This window comes from Nyctereutes procyonoides, unplaced genomic scaffold (genome assembly GCF_905146905.1).
Source record: "Nyctereutes procyonoides isolate TBG_1078 unplaced genomic scaffold, NYPRO_anot_genome, whole genome shotgun sequence".
Taxonomy (NCBI): domain Eukaryota; kingdom Metazoa; phylum Chordata; class Mammalia; order Carnivora; family Canidae; genus Nyctereutes; species Nyctereutes procyonoides.
In genome coordinates, this window is record NW_026575121.1 from 60,812,708 (window position 1) to 60,831,177 (window position 18,470).

The window sequence follows — 18,470 nt, forward strand, 5'->3', positions numbered from 1 at the left end:
CTCTTTACCAGCCCCTGTGCTTTAACATTCAGTATTTGATTTAACTACAGGTGTAATAGATAGTTGAGGTGTTAAAATTTATCTTGGAAGAATAACATCTTCAAAAAAGTGATAGTTTTCTGGATGTCATTATTTAATACTTAACTCTGGTCTCAATAGTAATGAGTCATTATTCAACTACATGTGATAATAAATCTCTTTCAGCTGAAAATGTGTATCTAAAATGCAAGGTCACCTTAGCAGAAACCTTCAGACGGCCTTCCCTTGTCCTCTAAAATTGGATCATGAAGGTATTGGAAAAAAACTACTTCTGGATGTTGCTTCCACTGCTTCGTTTGATAGCAGATGCTGCAGAACACGAAGAGGTAGCAAAACATGCCATCAAGTTACACCGAGGCAGAGGAGCGGCGATCGCTCAGAGGAAGCAGTGGGTCCTGGACAGTTGCAGAAAGCTCTCTGGGCTTCTTCGCCAAAAGGCTGTGGTTCTTAACAAACTGAATAGTGCAATCAGAGCAGTGGAAAAAGATGTTAGCCTGTCAGATGAAGAGAAACTGTTTCAGGTGCACACATTTGAAATTTTCCAGAAGGAGCTGAATGAAAGTGAAAACTCAGTGTTCCAGGCGATCTATGGACTGCAACGAGCGCTGCAGGGAGACTACAGAGATGTTGTGAACATGAAGGAGAGCAGCAGGCAGCGCCTGGAGGCCCTGAGGGAGGCTGCGATAAAGGTCAGTCTGTCCCACTCAAAGCCAGGGAGCAGATCAAGTTGGAGTCGGGAGAAGGCAGTGGGCACTGTGTGCACACAAGAGAAGGCACCTGTGTGCAGCAGCACACATACAGAAATATTCCGCTCCTTTTGCATGATCTTAGCATAGCTACATTTCATGAATTCCAGGGATCTGTTCTAGGAGTTGTTCTTTTTTTTAAAAAAAAAAAAAAAAAGATTTTATTTATTCATAAGAGACAGAGGAGGGCGGGTGCAGAGGGAGAAGCAAGTTCCATGCAGGGGGCCCGACGCAGGACTCGATCCCAGGACTCCAGGATCATGCCCTGGGCAGAAGGCAGGTGCCAAACCACCGAGCCACTCAGGGATCCCCTCCAGGAGTTGTTCTAATGCTTCTCTATAGTGGAAATCCCCAGGTAACCAAAATAGTGACCTAAGTTATACCAGTAAACTGATGTGGAAAGAAGTATATTTGTAACCGCAATCAACATTTTGAGTTCCTGACAACAATTCCTTTTAGTGTGTAGGTTGGTTGTCTTTAATGTCCATCTGCTGAAAATAAAAGTACTAACGTTAGTTTTAAACAAATACATACATTTGAGATAAGGATTTTGATGAAGTATATTTTGAAAATGGGGAGATGCAGATGTGATACTTATATGATTTTTTGAAGCCATGGTTTATACCATTTCCTATGCGTCAGTTTAAATACTGATCTTCCTTGACTTACGATGGAATTTTATCCCAATAAGCCCATCAAAAGTTGAAAATACAGCAAGTCAAAAATAACAGTTAACGCACCTAACCGACCCAACACTGTAGCTTAGCCTGGCTCACCTTAAACCTGCTTAGAACACTCATGTTAGCCTACAGTTGGGCAAAAACACCTAACATGAAGCCTATTTTATAATAAAGCTCCGAATATGTCATGTAATGTATTGAATTCTGTACTGAAAGTGAATACAGAATGCTTGTCATTGTGTTTATTGTTTCCATATGATTGCTGTGTGATTGGGACCTGCGGCCTTATGCCCATTGCCCAACATCATGAGAGGGGATCCCACTGCTTATGGCCAGCCCAGGAAAAGATCCCATCAAAATTCCACATGTGGTTTCTACTGAATATGTATCACTTTCATACCATCATGGAGTCAAAAAGCCTTAAGTCAAACCATCCTAAGTCAGAGACCATCGATATATGAAATACTTCATCTTCATAGAAGGGTTATGGTATTATCACACAGTTTAAAAGGTAGAGAGGATACAAACTTACTAAACTTTCTTTACCAAAGTACCAAAGTAGAACATGGTGATAGGATAGATAGCTGGAGTCAGAGTTTTGGGCCACCTTGGTTCAGTAGCATATCTGTTTTTGTGTGTGATTGAATGTCAGAAACAGACCTTGATGCTCTCATCTGACAGATGTTACTGCCTTACCAGATCCTTTGGACAGCTGAGCCATGAAAACTTGATTTTGAAGATAGGCACTTAGTGTTATTGATTTGAGATAGTTTTACTATAAAATAGGGAACTAACATGAGTTTGAGTGATGATCCAACTGTGCTTGCTTTCTACACATGGTTTGTGCCTCACATCTGAGACAGTCCGGGTAGTGTAGCAGCAGCTGTGTTAGAGGCATTGGATGATGTTGAGAAGAGGTCTGTCAAACAGCCACGCTTGTCCTTGGGACCGTCCTGCTGCTTTTCTGTTCCAGCCATGCCCCACGCCTTTAAAGGATGAATGCATGTTTTATTAGTAAGGATGTTGATTTGATTGATAGCTTGGACTTAAATGTGATTGTATAAGATACCTGTATTGTTGGCATCATCCATCAGTTTTCCAAGTAATGCTGTTGGTTTCTTCCGGAGCAGTTTCTCCTTTGTAACTTAGAATTTGTGTGTATCTTGCTTAGAAGTTTTTAGCTCAACAATCAAGTGTCATAGGTTTTTTTAGAGTACAACTGGACCTCCATGCATAGTAGGCATGATGTCTGGAATATAATCTGTTCAGTGAGTGATTTGGATGAATAGATGACCTTCAGAATTTATTTACGGTAGTATATCACATTTGTGGTGTGTATGTACAAATAGCTTTCCCTAAACACTTGGCTAAGCTCCATTATGTTTGAATGATCTAGGACACTTGACCCTCTCTCGTTGACTGGAACCAGATTTACACATTTATGAATATATTTGACAGTGAGAGCATGTTGGTTGGTAGCGCCAGGTGAGGCACCTGAATGGAAATCCTAGCCTGGCCTATTTCTTAATAAACCCCACATTTCCTTTCTCACCAATGAATAGGAAGAGACAGAATATGTGGAACTTCTGGCAGCAGAAAAACATCAAGTTGAAGCTCTCAAAAATATGCAACATCAAAACAAAAGTTTATCCATTCTTGATGAAATTCTTGAAGATGTGAGAAAGGCAGCTGATCGTCTAGAGGAGGAAATAGAAGAACATGCTTTTGATGACAATAAATCAGTAAGTAGCATTCCAAGACAGTTTCCTGTCTTGTCTGTCTGCCTGCAGAAAGGATGTGTGGTTGAATTTGTTGGCATGTCTGTTTTTAGTGTGAATTGAAAATGAAGATAAAACCAAAACACCTGTGTGTCCCAGAAAATGATTTGGTATGGTTTTGCAGAAAGTACGCTAGCTATCCTTTACTTCGCATTATGTTTTTGTCAGTTACCCACCAGTGGCTCATCCTTGTTCCACTTTGCCTTCAGGTGGATTGGGACTCTGGTCTCAAAAAAGCTTGACCTGGGTTTCAGTCGGGTTTCAGTGCTGATCTGCTCAGGGGAGCCCTAAAGTCCTTATGGGAATCCTTTGCGAGGCAGGCTTTCAGACCTCTCACTTGCTGTGACATGTTCAGGATACTCTGGGAAAAATGAGATTGATGCCAAAATTGAATCCTGAGAAGGACTCAGAAAAGTATGTGGTAATAAAAACAAATGGGAACACAGTCTGGGTTGGTTGAATGTCAAGCAGGGCTGCTCTCTGACCTCACCAACGGCAGGGGAAGAGGACATGTGAGCATTGTTTTGAAGGAACATGCTCTGTATGCACTGTGCACCAAGCACTTCTGTGTCAGGACATCAGGCTTTCCCTACCACATGTTCCTCCAGTTCAGTTCCACCACCATCAGCTTGGGTCACTATGGACACTGCAGACCCTGCAGACAAGGGCCCAGCCCAGCACTATGCCTTCATTTCAGATGCCAATCACAGGTTCCAGGTTTTCACCTCGGAGGGTCTGACAACCCCCTCCTCAGGCTCTCACAATGCAGGAAGACAGTTTATTTGCTAGGTTACCAGGTCATTATGAAGGATACAGCTCAAAAACAGCCAGATGGAAAAGGTGAAAGTGTGGATGGAGCTTTCATGTTCTCTAGGCCTGCTTCCTTCTCTCCCAGCTGAGTACCTCCTTTTGTTGAGCAACCTGGAAGCTCTCCCAACCCCATACTTCCAGGGTTTAATGGAAGCTACATTGTGTAGGCATGTGATGAACTCAGCTTCCAGCCCCCTGTCCTCTTGGAGGTCACATGGCCAGCCCCATCCTGTGGTTACCTAGCGGCTTTCTAAAAATCCCCTCACTACTGTGAACTCAGGAGAGGATAAAAGGGCTTGTAAGGTGCTCCTGTCGCTCCTTACACAGTTTGTGGGAGCTGTGAGCCAGGAAGGGGGATGAAGATCAAATATGTATTTTCTTGTTACAAGTTGTGCCCTGAGTCAGGTAGAGCGGGTATTTGAAAGTCATAGGAACCGTAAACACTTCTACCCTTAAATCACTTTTTTAGTTGAAACAGTTTTCCTGATTTATGCTAATGAGCCTTTATTGATCTTTCATCACACATGACAGAATATTAGAAACATTCCTGTCACTTCTCTATGGAATTTTTGCTCTAAAAATTGAGCTTGAGAACATTTTATTGGTTTTCATTACACAATGTTGGGTATTCTTACAGGTGAAAGGGGTCAATTTTGAGGCAGTTCTCAGAGTGGAAGAAGAAGAGGCCAATTCTAAGCAAAACTTCACAAAGCGGGAAGTGGAGGATGATTTGGGTCTTAGCATGCTCATTGACTCCCAGAACAACCGGTACATCTTGACCAAACCCAGAGATGCCACAATTCCACGCGCAGATCACCACTTCCTGAAGGTACTCTGTTTGCTCACCTCTCAAGATCCCCACTCCCTCCTCCCCATTTCCTGGTATACGTATGTGAAGTAAGATTGTGCTTCGTTTTCTGAGTGTCATAATGGAGTGCATGACCTTCGTCCTAACAGATTCTACTAGAACTCCCTGTGTCTTCTGTAACTTGAAACATTTTCTCTTTTTATTTTTTTCCCAAAAGAATAAGGCATTGTAATATTTTAAATGAAAATTAATTTTGCTTTTGAGAATTTGAAAGTCTTTTTGAAGTCAGGAGTTACTATGATGGGCTCAAGCTTTGTCATTAAAATGGAACACCTAATGAGGCAGAAAGGCTTTGGCTGAGACATTGTGTGTGGCATTGTGTAGACATGGGAGTAGGATGAGATCCAGCTCCTCAGAGGTGACCGGATGTGCATTATGTAAAGATTTGCACTCGACAGTGTTATGGCTGGAGATCACTTCCTGGGTCTGGACCAGAGTGCATACCAGGTGTAGAAGTGACCAGGGCAGCCTGCTCAGGAAAGACTGGCAGGATCTAGACACACTCTCAGGTTCCAGCATTCTCCTGGATGCCAGAATTTGTGCCGGTCTTTTTTCTTTAAAGATTTTATTTATTTATTCATGAAAGACACAGAGAGAAGGGCAGAGACATAGGCAGAAGGAGAAGTAGGCTCCCCGTGGGGAGCCCAATGTGGAACTCTATCCCAGGACTCCGGGATCACACCCTGAGCCAAAGGCAAACGCTCAACCGCTGAGCCACCCAGGCAGGTGTTCCTATGTTGGTCTCAAGGAGGATGGCAGCACAGGCTGAGAGAAAGGTACGTGATCCCCAAGGAGTATAGGAGGTGGCTGACTCCTGTGCCGTTAAATTCATGTGGGGAAGGTCCAGACCCAGGAAGTGATCTCCAGCCAGCTGGGAGGGCCTGTAGAACATCTGCTTTCTCTGCTAACCAGCCCTTATCTTCTTGTCTTGCCAACCATTATCTTAAATGTTTGTGTTTTTTTTTTGTTTATTCTCTGCCAGGACATTGTTACTATAGGAATGCTATCTTTACCTTGTGGCTGGCTGTGTACAACCATAGGGTTGCCTACAATGTTTGGGTATATTATTTGTGGTGTTCTTCTGGGGCCTTCGGGACTGAACAGTATTAAGGTAAGAATAAATTTTAACTATTTTAGTATCTGTGTAATGGAATATTAAAGAAGCACAAAGACTAAAGAGTTTTAAAGTTTTGAACTTAGTAAAGAGCGGTTTCTTATAAACCATATAGAAGAAGATGACCTATAGAGTTTCATAAGAAATTTTTAAACCATAATGAAGTAATTTGTTCATTAGTTGAATGGATGACTTGACTAGAGAAAAAATCATGTTCGTGTCTTTGATTTTTATTAGTTTTAGAAATTTTGTTTCCAGTACTAGAATGAACTCTATTCTTCAGATAGTGAAAACAGCTCAGAATACTGGATTAAATGTAAAATTTAACACTTTGTAATGTACTGTAAAGCTGGTGAAGTAGTGAGGAATTATCAAGCCTAAATGTGGGGTGTTGTGAAGACCCCAGGAAACAGTGAGTACTGGGGCTGTTTGCTGACAGATTGAAGTGAGCTACGTCCTGTATCAGTGACAGTTTTGGGCAGTAAGGAGGGGTTCCCAAGCTTTCGTGGAGGAAGGCTCCAGAATGTGTTATCTAAATATATACCATTCAGACAGGATGAAATGAGAATGCCAAGAAAGAATGTCATGAGTCCCACACAGAAGGAGTCATATAGGGTGGTGAGAAACAAGCAACAGAGTCCTCAGAAGGTCCCTGGCCCTTCTTGGATGGGTAGGACAGGAGCAGACAGATGGGGAGAGGTGTGGGCACTCCCACCTGCACCCTTATGCCTGCTCCTGACTGACACCTCACCAGGCAGAGGGATTGCTGCCATTTCTCCAGACCAGACAACAGAAGAAGGTGTGAAAAAATCCTCGTTCCTAAGTAATTTTAACAATGGGTCTGATTGACAGGGTGATGTAATCTGAAAGCCCAGGACTTGGTGGTAGGTGAACCACTGAGTGACCTGGCAGGTGCTCTTGTGGGCTGGGCTCAACTTGGCAGAATGGCCTCTGAGAAGAATGGTTTCTGGGGGTTTTTCTTTAAAGACTTTTGTATTTAGTTGAGAGAGAAAGAGATGGTGGAGTGGAGGGAGGGGCAGAGGGAGAGAGGCAGACTCCGCCCTGAGTGGAGAGTCCAATCTCTGAGATCATGACCTGAGCTGAAACCAAGAGTTGGACACTCAACTGACTGAGCCCCCCAGGCGCCTCTGGGAAGAATGGTGTTAATTCAGTTTTCTGAGTAGGTAACTTCCATGTGATTGAGAACAAAATCGTGGGGTTAAAAAGAAAAAAATTTTAAGTTATAGGTGAAAAATCTCTTCCTGCCCATACCCTGTCCCTCCCTTTCTTTTTTTTTAAAGATTTTATTTATTTATTCATAAAGACACACAGAGAGAAAGAGAGAGAGGCAGAGACACAGGCAGAGGGAGAAGCAGGCTCCATGCAGGGAACCCGATGTGGGACTTGATCCCGGGTCTCCAGCATCACACCCCGGGCTGCAGGCGGTGCTACACCGCTGCTGCGCCACGGGGGCTGCCCATGTCCCTCCCTTTCTAGACTATTTACAAACAATGGCAAATATGAATATATTTTCCTTTTTCATTTTTTTCTTCACAGCCAAGCTTGTTTTAAGAAAAGCATTAAGGCTGAATAATAATAAATAAAGGCTGAGTAAGGTAGCAAATACGATTAGAAGCTACAGATATTGGAATTTCTAACCAATCTGCTCTAGTTGGAAAATAACGTAATTATGATAGACAAAGATAAAAACCCTAGGGTGTACCAGCCGAAACTGGGCGGCGGTTCATGGAGCTGGTGCCAAATCTTTATCTTTTTCTAGTAGGAGGTTGATAGGCTTCTGTTCATTAAGTTGAGAAGAACAGTTTTAAGTATGTTAGTCTGAAGTCATAGGTTACAGCCTCATTTTAAAGAGGGAAGAAAAGTAAAAGCCAAAAGACAAAGGAAGAAGAGCAGAAAACTCAGCATAATACGTAGAATTGGAATAAACCTATCTGTTGAGATGCAGGTTTGCAGATGGTTTTAGGAAAAATGTGCAATAAGCAAGACTCGGTGAAAATAAGTTGAATAAGAAAGGTTGAAGCGAAAGGGAGGAGATGGCAGTGAAAAAGAGGGCGAGGCCCATCCTGTGGGTGGCTGGTGGGCTGTGTGTGTGTCCCTGTGTGGCAGGTCAGGGCAGGGTGTGGACATGTGGAGGCCTGAGCTTTTCTTTCAGACATTGAGTTCATGACTGCGATGTAAACCTCAAGTGTAAATCATGTAGGTGGTGCCAAATATAACAGTGGAAATTCTCTGCTGTAGCATAGTGGCGTAAAAAGTAAATAGCAAACAAAGAACTAGAACAAACACAGAACACAGGAACACTGTATCTCAAAACCTGTGGGGAGTGGCCAAATGTGGCGTCCAGGAGAACATAGGTGCACATAGTCGTGTGCAGACCCATGTGCTTTGTGGTTCAGACATCCTGCTCAGGTTCTGAGCCGCCCTGCCCTCCAGAGAGAGCAAAGGCAGTGGGAATGAAGACAGCAGGGCAGCTGCTGAGCCTGAAAGCAGCTGAACTCATGAGCTAGTACACTTCGTATGTTAAATACATTAAATTGTGTGGGGTTTTTTTGGTTGTGTTTGCAGTCTGTTGTGCAGGTGGAGACCTTGGGAGAGGTCGGTGTATTCTTTACTCTGTTCCTTGTTGGCCTGGAGTTCTCCCCAGAACGGCTGAGAAAGGTAAGGGCCTCACCAGGCGGTGCTGTTACCCCAAATTTAGCATCATAGGGTATCAGTTTGTTTGCTTTCAGTGTTGTTCGTGATTGGGCTGTGAAATTAAACATTTTAGAATACAGTATGTTTTAGCTTGGTACTGTTTTTGGTTCGGTTCCCTCTGTGGGTCTCCCACCATTTGACTTGGGATTTGGCAGTGTCAGGAGGCTCTTGTAATACATTTCCTGACATTGGAAATATCTGGAGTGGACATACAGGCTGGTGGCCAGTTATGGCTGTGAGGAGGGCCACAGTAGGAAGTTAGTACCTAGCCTTAGGTAGAGCCTCCCGGCTGACCTGATCCCCAAACACAGGATTGTGATTTTGAGGGAAGTGTTGCTTTTTATCAAGAAGCAGAGCAGAGGAGGAGAAGCCCACATCCTTCAGAGCACCCAGAGGTGAGCAGTGTGTTAATGCATAGGTGAGGCTGGCCAGCCCATAAGGCCTCGAGCACGGGCCTCAGAGCCTCTGTGCTGAGCCCCTCCTGCCCCCCTGCCCGCCCTTGGGCCCTCTTGTGTTCTTATCACTGGGCCTGGGTGTGGTAGTTGGTTTTGCCTGAGAGGATTTGGGGTGAGAGGAGAACGAACAAGTGCTTTCCAGTAGAATAGGATGAGTTTTTTTGGTCAGTATATACCGTTCCTGTTTGTACAGACATCATACAGACTTTATTATTGTGTCTCTTCCACACAATTGGAAATCCTAGAGAGTAAGAATTAAACCTAATTTCTTCACATTTTCCATCACATCTAACACAGGTGCTAAGGGCACAGTGAGGCGCCTCATCAGTACTCACTTACTGAGCTGCACCACCTGGATCTGGGCCTGACTCTGGCTTCCACAGGGCCATGTGTTTCCATCCAGGAAAGGGAGATGGTGCTGTTTATCTGGGAAGTGTGTTCTGAGGGTTAGGGTACATGCGCACAGACATGTATAATGCAGAGAGAGGCACATGTGTTTAGTCCCTGCAATACCCTCACAACCAGTAAGCCATTTTTCTTGTGTTCTTATCATGACTTTGGGTGCCATGCTGTGTTTACTGCAAGCCACAGTCCTGAAAGATTGGGGCCCCACAACTGGGCAGCCTGTTTTGTATGTGCTCCGCCGGGTGCTAGTCAAGAGACGGCTGTTATCACTAACAAATGTGTTCTCTTGAAGGTGTGGAAGATAGCCTTGCAAGGACCATGTTACATGACACTGTTAATGATCGCATTTGGCTTGTTGTGGGGACACCTTTTACAAATCAGACCCACTCAGAGTGTCTTCATTTCTACTTGCTTGTCCTTATCAAGCACACCCTTAGTGTCCAGATTCCTCATGGGCAGTGCCCGGGGTGAAAAAGAAGGTAGGTGGTGACACGTTTTAAGTATGTATGTGTTGAAGTGTTAGGTGTGCAATTCACTTGAATTCACTCCTAAGACCTCTTAGAAAAGTTAGTGCTCCCCCCAACCCCCTCCCTAGGGCTCTCCTCGCAGTGACGGTCCCTTGCGCCTATGTTCAACTTTTCCAAATCCCCACTGGACTAAGGTGGCTTCTATGTGCTTGTTAATTTAGGTTGGTTTGAGGGCCACATTCAGAAGAAAGGAATCCATCCGCATTGGAAAATGTATATGGAATTGGGGGTTTGGGAGATGAATGTGCTGCATGGCCTGGAGCCACCCACTGCCTGCGTGGCTCTCGTGTGAGATAATGGTGTTTTTACTACCTGTGCTGCTGTGCTCTGCCATCACTCACAGAGTGAGTGCTGGATGCTGTAACACTGCTTTCCTTCTGACTGGGACTGGAAACTGACATACCTTTGATGCTCTTATGTAAAATATGGTAACCGAAAGGGATTTTCACTTCTTTGGTGCCAGTTTCATTCGTCTCTGTGCACAAAGCACTGGCCTCTGATCGTTACTGGATATAATGAAGCCATACTGGATCAGCAGCTCAGGGTGAACATTCTGGGTTGTCTCATAGCTAAGCCTTGACAGCACTGCCATTTTTTTACATCATGTGAACTCATGATGTTCACTGTTAGGCTTTTATTTTGTAGAAGAAACAGCGTTAAACTGTAGTAACTTCACAATGCTATTTGCCATGCATCAACACACAGCAATGAAAGAGAAATATGAAAAGGGAAAACCAGAGCTGAGTGGCTGGCTTCTCTGATAAAGCCCACCTTGCTGTACACAGAACTGGTCGTGAGGCTGCAGGCTCCTGGCATCACACCCACTGCCTGGCACCAGGGGTTTTGCATCAGAGTCTGGAAAACATCATAAACAAACTGGTGTCTTGTGATTTGTGAGCCATGGGCCTCCTTGTTTGGAACCGGACTAGCTGATGGTCTCGTCTGTGGGGGTCCCTGTGGCCAGGTAATTAGGACCACCTCTCATAGGTGATAGAGGAGGTGAAGGGGGTGGCAGTGGTAAGAGGTAAGAGAATGAAGAGTCCTTCCATAAGGACCATGCGCTGAGTGCCAGTGTGCATGAGCATGTCCCTGCCTGGGACAGACTCATGACAGCCCAAATGACAGGATGTGAATTCTCCTGGCTTGTGGAAAAATCTCATAACCCCTGCGAAGTAAGCAGTCTGAAGCATTCAAACATAAGTGAGGGAATCATGCCTCTTCAGTTCACGGAGGCACAGGGATAGGACACACTGTAGAAAGAAGACGTGGAAACAAATGCCAAGAAACAGATTCAATTCACAGAGACACAGAGATAGGATGTGGGAAAGACAGCCAAGAAACGGGGAGCAGAGCTAAGAGGCTCAGTATGTATACAGTAGAATTCCTGGAAGAAGAGTGGAGAAAATAGCTGTTGACTTCCAGACATGGAGAAGGATGTGAACCTTTCGCTGGAACAAACCACTCCAAAACTGAGCAGAAAGAAGGCAAGGAAATTTACTTTGGGCATGGCCCAGCACAAGAGGGGCTTGACACCTATCGGAGAGCTGGGTGGTGGACGCCCATCGTGTGTGGGGCATGTGTGCCCAGCAGACCTGTCCCCGAAGCTCAGGCAGAGGCGAACATGTTGTCAGACACACACAGGGCCTGATGGCATGGCCACCTGTCCAGCCCTACACGGAGCGCTGCGATGCAGGGAATGTTGCCAGGTTGGCACGTTTAATCAGCCTCGTACACAGAGTGCCTCACGTATCTCACATATGGACTATGAGAAAAGGAAGGTCAGCCTGGAACTCTGAACTGTTAGAAGGTGGGAGTGTTGACAGGGCTGCAGGTGTGGGAGGTGGGTGCACACACGGACAAACTTGGACCTCATGGAAACTTAAGATGAAACTCACATGCTAAATCCTCCCCTGCAGGACCGTTAGAAAATGTAATTTGGGGGGAAGAAAGCTTTGATTTATAATGGCCACAAATTTAAAAAAAGGGGGGGGATCCCTGGGTGGCTCAGCGGTTTAGCGCCTGCCTTTGGCACAAGGCGCAGTCTTGGAGTCCCGGGATCGAGTCCCATGTTGGGCTCCCGGCATGGAGCCTGCTTCTCCCTCCTCCTGTGTCTCTGCCTCTCTCTCTCTCTCTTTATGTCTATCATAAATAAATAAATAAATAAATAAATAAATAAATAAATCAGTCAATCTTTAAAAAATAAATAAAGCAAGCAAAGGTAGATTTAAAAAATATATATATATAATGGCCACAAAAAATTTAGGAATAAATCTCTGAAGAGATGTGTTTGACCTTTAAGGACAAAAGTACAAAATGTTATTGAAGAGATAGCCTGTGTTTATGATGAAAAGACTCGATACAAAAAGGCATTGTTTCTCCCAAATTTATAAATTCCCAGCTATCCCAGTAAAAAATCTGGTAGGTTTTTTTCATGAAACTTAGCAAACTAAACCTATAGTTTGTTTAAGAACGCCAAGCCAATTATCATTTGAAGTGAGGTGCTTCCACACCAGATGGCAAGCCCTGAAGTCCTGTCCCTGTGCTCAGGCAGCACGGCATGTCCAGGCCAGGTAGGGTAGGAGGGGAAAGGACAGCCGATGTACACATGCATGCATGCACACACATGGGACGTGTGGGCCAATGGGGTGGGTGGGAAGTAGTTTTCCCTACATGAATCAGAGTGCTCCCTGGAGCCACACACAGAAACCAGCTCCGTGTGGGTTCAGCATCTCGGTGTGCAGGGCAGAACTTCAGAGCCTCCTAGAGAGAAGTAGGGGAAACACTTGCGACCTGAGGGTAGGGAGGATTGCTGAAATTGAGATGCAAAAATCCAAAAGGAAAGATGTTAACAAACCTGAACAAGTTGAACTTTGTAAAACTTATATTAAAAAGGCACTTTTTAGAAGCTGCAGACTAGAAGACATTAGCTGTGTATGTGAGATGTATAAGGGAGTAATACTTGAACACATCCAAGAACTTTAACTGTGATCGAAACAAGAGGCACCCCAGTTGGAAAATAGGCAGAACATCCTAATGGAGAACTCAGGGCAGAGGAACGTGCATTCTGAGGCAGCATAAAGAACAGTTCAGTGGTGCTTGGGGGGAATGTCAGTGCAGGTCAGTCCTCTCAGGCCCGGCCTGGAGTCCCCTCAGCTGTGCCCAATATCACAGGACTGTAGGCCCTCACACGCGATCAGTAGGAATGTAAGCTGGTTCTTTGCTTTGGGGAACATTTCCACAAACAGATTTCCATTTCTGGAGACACATCCTAGAAAACTCTTCAAATGTGAAAGGATACTCAAAATACTTTTCTTTTTTAAGATTTTATTTCTTTATTTGAGAGAGAGAGAGAGAGAGCACGCACATGTTGGGAGGGACAGAGGGAAAAGCACACTCCACTGAATGGAGACTTCAGGATTATGACCCAAGCTGAAGGCAGACTCTTAACCAACTGAGCCACCTAGGTGCCCCCAAAACAATTATTTTTAATAGCAAAAAGTTTTAGGTAATCTGAGTATTTAGTAATACAATGAGCAATTAAATTATGGTGTGTTCATATATATTGGAATACTGCAGATATAAAAGTGGACTAATGCTTATGCTGTTGAGGAAGAAATACAAAATACAAATGTCTGATCCAATATAATTTATGGAAAGTTTGAAATTGTGCAAAGCTGCACCCTGAGAGCAGAAGGAAATCCCCAAGGATTCAATGCCTCTGCCTCTTCATATGTGGGTATGCCCAGATTCTCCTTTTTCACTTCTCATGGTTTCCAGCTAGTACATTGCACAGTGGGGCTCAGACCCCCAAAGGGGTCAGTAGATCGCTCCACCTCTCCATGCCAATGCTCAGAATCCAGAGAACAATGAAGGGTCAGGCAGCCCTGGGTCATGGTAGCAGCTTGATTATGATGAAAGATGACACAACATCTGGCAATGGTGGCCTTTGGTACCTATCCCCAGAATGAGACTTCCTATCAGTCCTGTGCTATATGGACCCACAGAGGCCTCCTCTGGAAGACACAGGCCTACAAGAGACACCCATGCTGGGACCTTGCTGTCCTGTTACTTATCTGTGGGAGTAATGTGGGCAGGGTAGGGCATGAGGCCAGGAGAGGTAAGGCAGGGGAATCTCTTCATGAAAAGCAAGGGAATGGAGTGTTTCCAGTAAATGTGCTAGAATGTTCATCATAGCATACTTGCAGTAGTGGGAAGATTGAAAACCTAAGTGCCATTGATTGGGGAATGGGTAAATTGCTGTATTTTATAGCAGTTTTTAAAAGAGATCTTTATGCGTGAGCAGTGGGTCATTTTCAGACATGTGAATAAAAACAAAAAACAAGCTGCAAAAATGTTCATTATATTCTGTAAAGTTTATAATTATAAGATAATAAACTCAGTGTTGTTCCCGCATAAATAGAGGTTATTATGTTAAAGTAGGAAAATACTCAAGGAGGGACACCTGGGTGGCTCAGTGGTTGAGCGTCTGTCTTTGGCTCAGGTGGTGATCCTGGGGTCCTGAGATTGAGTCCCACATCAGGCTGCTCAGTGAGGAGTCTGCTTCTACCTGTGCCTCTACCCCTCCCCTGCTCATTTTCTCTCTTGTGCTGTCTGCTTGCTCTCTCTGTCTCTCAAAGAAATAAAAAATCTTTTAAAAAAAAGGGGGGGAGGAATGAAAACTAAGGCAGTAGTTGGGGGTGTGGCAGGAAGGGATTCAACTGCAGGTGGGCAGCTCACTGGTGATACCTGCAGTATCTTCAGGATCTTACTTTTTCAAAAATCTGAAGCTAATATCTCAAAAGTTTACAGTTTAGCAAAGCACGGTAGGTATTCATCATATTGTTTACTCTTCATACATTAAAAGTATTTAATAAAAGAGATGGAAAACAGGAAAAAATTAAGTGCTACATTAGTGATAAGCACAAAAAATTAAACAGGGCAAAATTTAGACGAGAAATATTTAAAGTGGTATCTTTAATTTTTCATAGTTCCATCTGAGTATGTACTTTGTATCTTGACTCTACTGCTTACCTCACACATCAGTCACTGCAGTGTGTGTGTGTGTGTGTTTCCCATCAGGCCTTAGCTGCTTTTCCCAGGGCTTCCTTGGGGACAGGGTGCACTGGGGATCCCCCCCCCACCCCCCCACCCCCCCACCCCCCGATTCTGTGGCGCCTGCCCCCTGGTGGTAGATAGTTCATGATCCTTGACTGGGAACAGGTGAAAGGCAAAGAACAGGATTTTGGAAACATTTAAAAAATGGTGCCAGAATATCATCAAATGCTATTTTTATTTTTTTTAGTTTTTATTTATTTATGATAGTCAGAGGGGGGGGGGCAGAGACACAGGCAGAGGAAGAAGGAGGCTCAAGCACCGGGAGCCCGATGTGGGATTCGATCCCGGGTCTCCAGGATCGCGCCCTGGGCCAAAGGCAGGCGCCAAACCGCTGCGCCACCCAGGGATCCCTCAAATGCTATTTTTAAAAAGGAAGATGTAACTGGAGATTTTGTATTTCCTCGAAGTCAGGAAGAGGCACCATCTCGGACACAGGGCTGAACTATATTAATCCCATGTGAGGATTGCATGGAAGATGGTGGTGTCCCTGTGAGCACAAGACCTAGCACTTTCCAAGATCAAGAGTCAGTGCTCATGAGCCCATGGAGGTATTTGTTGAAAATTAGATAGGTTTTTGAAGTGTCCCACTCACCTGTTACTTTTTGTGAGGAGGGTATTCTTTACTATTAAGTTGTGCAATCCTCAAGGATGCAACAGAAACCTAATGGGATTATCCATTTAGAATGTTTTATAATTCTAAGCCAAAAATAATTTTTTTTCATTTTAAACAAGAAGTTTATTTAAACAAGACACTTGACTTGAAGGGAAAACTAGGATTCATTTCTTTTAGAGTAATTTATCCCTACTTAAAGACAGATTGCCGTACATGTAACAGCTACGTACAAAAAAGTTATAAAGTTGTCCTTGGTTTTACAATGATAAATGAAAAACATTAAAATTCTCCAGTCGAACAAGGTATGCAAGGATTTTTATGTTATTTTTTTTGTTAAACAGTGAGAGTAAAATCACTTACTGGAATATAAAGATAAGAGCTGTCTGAGCATGCCACTTATGGAGAGAGGGGGTATTTTCACAGAAGCAGTATTTTCCCCCATCCCATCTCCATTTGATGTCAATCAAAACATACCATTGGCCATTTAGTTAAAAAAATGCAATATGCTTGTGCACATACACAGTTACTTTATGTACAATAAAAGAATGGGGAAGGGGAAAATGTAAGAATAGAGAAAACTATACTGTAGTAGTCAGGATGTGGTGGAACCAAATTATGGCTGTCTATTTGAGAATGTCTTCTTGCTCTGGAGGAACAAAGTTCTGGAGTAAAGTAGCAGGTTCCCTTTTTAGTAGACACCTCCTGTCTGCTGCTGGAACACATCAATTGTATCTTCATCCTCCATTTCCAGCTGTGCAAGTATGTCTGTTTCATTCATTGGCTGCCCATCAAATCGGAATCTGATCTGCCTCGTTGACAAACCCTGTCGTTCACAATAGGCTTTCATTAGCATATAGTGTATGCCTCTTAATCTTAAACTGCACCACAGAACCATCCTGCCCCGCCATCTTCAAATTAATATGATCATTGTTCTCAGTCTTCACTCCTTCCTTGGGCTTTTCGTCAGCCATGGCGAGTGCCGGAGTCTCCTCAGCTGCCACTTCACAAAAGAGGTACCAGGTCCACACCGAACGAGACTAAAATTGTAAGACAAGATACGTTACTCACCAAAAATTTAACATTGTGTGCAAAATAAAAGAAGCCTCCTGGAAGGATCACCTGGACTTCTAATCAAGTGTGACTTTTGCTAGTGATGACAGATTTTATTGGGTTTGTTCATTCTTTTTCTTTTCCATAAGGTTATTCTTATGAGATTGGCCTTTAAATATCTGTTCTTATGAATAGATTTTTGTTCTTTAAGAAAAAAATAGCTTATTTTACAGGGAGATCATGAAACTTAAGTGTTTAGAATCACATTTAAAAGGTTGGCCCAGGGCAGCCCGGGTGGCTCAGTGGTTTAGCGCCGCCTTCAGCCCAGGGCGTCATCTTGGAGACCTGGGATCGAGTCCCGCATCAGGCTTCCTGCATGGAGCCTGCTTCTCCCTCTGCCTGTGCCTCTGCCTGCTCATGATTAAATAAATAAAATCTTTTTTTTTAAAAGAAAATCTTTAAGAAAAAAAAAAGTCTGGGTTCAGATAAATAAATAAATAAATAAATAAATAAATAAATAAATAAATAGTTGTAGTTGACCCAAAGCCAGAGCCAGAACTGTTGGTTGAAAATGGAGCTGTCGGAGGCCATGCGACCCATTGAGTTGGGTGGTATCAGTGTCCTGTCTTCTCTGCAGAGGAGCGGTATAGTCCCGTCAGGCAGCCCTGCCTACTCCTTGCTTTAGTGTTTCTCCAGCAGATCTGTGTTCATCTCAGGGACTGATGCTCACTATAGCAGTGGTAGCAGGCTAGAGGGATCGAGACCCCTGTCAGCCAGTAGGTGCAACAGAAGAGGGCGAGGCCACATCTTCTCAGTAGCTTCAGAGAGTAATAAGGGGTGCTTCCTGTGTGCTGGGGACGCAGAGTGAAGTTGGCATGGTTATCCAGGCCCTCCATATTCATGTGTCCCATGCCTTCTTTTTATGATGGTGTTTTTTTCTGTAGTTCTACAAATAAAAAGTAGTAAAAAACTGGAAATTTTGTTTACAAAATTTTTAATGTTTAATATCTTTCAGTGTTTGCTCTCAAAGAGATTTTAAAGTTGGTATTCTGCCAAAGTATCAAAATTATTTGAATTATTTTGGAAATATCCACACAATTCTATTTTGACTTGGGACACTTTAAATTATTAGAAATCTGTGCTATTGATACCTTTTTCCTCAAGCAGGTGACATTGACTACAGTGCAGTGCTGCTTGGGATGCTTGTAGTCCAGGACGTGCAGCTGGGCTTATTCATAGCTGGGATGCCCACCCTCATCCAAGCCGGAGCCGGTACCTATTCCAGGTAAATGCGCTATGTCACTTCCTCGTGCAGTCCGTTTCTAGTTTCCCATCGTTTGTTTATAAAAATATCATTTAATACCTTTTTTCCAAAGAGATGTTCAGAGCTTGTATGGCGCAGGCTGAGAGCTTAGACTTGGGTCACGCTGTGTGTGTGTGTAGGGGGATGCATGTATGAAGGATTCATGTGTGTGACTGTGCATGTGTGTGATTTTGTGTGTGCATGCATGCCATCATTATGGGGATTATCATTGTTAGTGTCTCTGTCGTTATC

The 18,470-nt window shown here is 43.8% G+C and overlaps 1 protein-coding gene and 1 pseudogene across 8 annotated transcripts in view; one reads left to right on the forward strand and one right to left on the reverse strand.

Moving 5' to 3' along the window:
• TMCO3 (transmembrane and coiled-coil domains 3) overlaps positions 1-18,470 on the forward strand; it is a 52,281-nt gene that overhangs the window by 10,279 nt on the left and 23,532 nt on the right. For 6 of the 8 annotated variants that reach the window (XM_055335955.1, XM_055335951.1, XM_055335950.1 and 3 more), the window contains 7 exons: positions 205-728; positions 3,028-3,207; positions 4,691-4,882; positions 5,904-6,032; positions 8,622-8,714; positions 9,903-10,089; positions 18,080-18,200. In XM_055335955.1, the coding sequence (XP_055191930.1) occupies positions 285-728; positions 3,028-3,207; positions 4,691-4,882; positions 5,904-6,032; positions 8,622-8,714; positions 9,903-10,089; positions 18,080-18,200 (1,346 nt within the window). In that variant the 5' untranslated portion in view covers positions 205-284. The remainder of the gene's footprint in view (positions 1-204; positions 729-3,027; positions 3,208-4,690; positions 4,883-5,903; positions 6,033-8,621; positions 8,715-9,902; positions 10,090-18,079; positions 18,201-18,470) is intronic. The other 2 variants (XM_055335954.1, XM_055335956.1) reach the window with 2 other exon arrangements.
• LOC129516520 (small ubiquitin-related modifier 2-like) lies at positions 15,877-17,344 on the reverse strand (annotated as a pseudogene).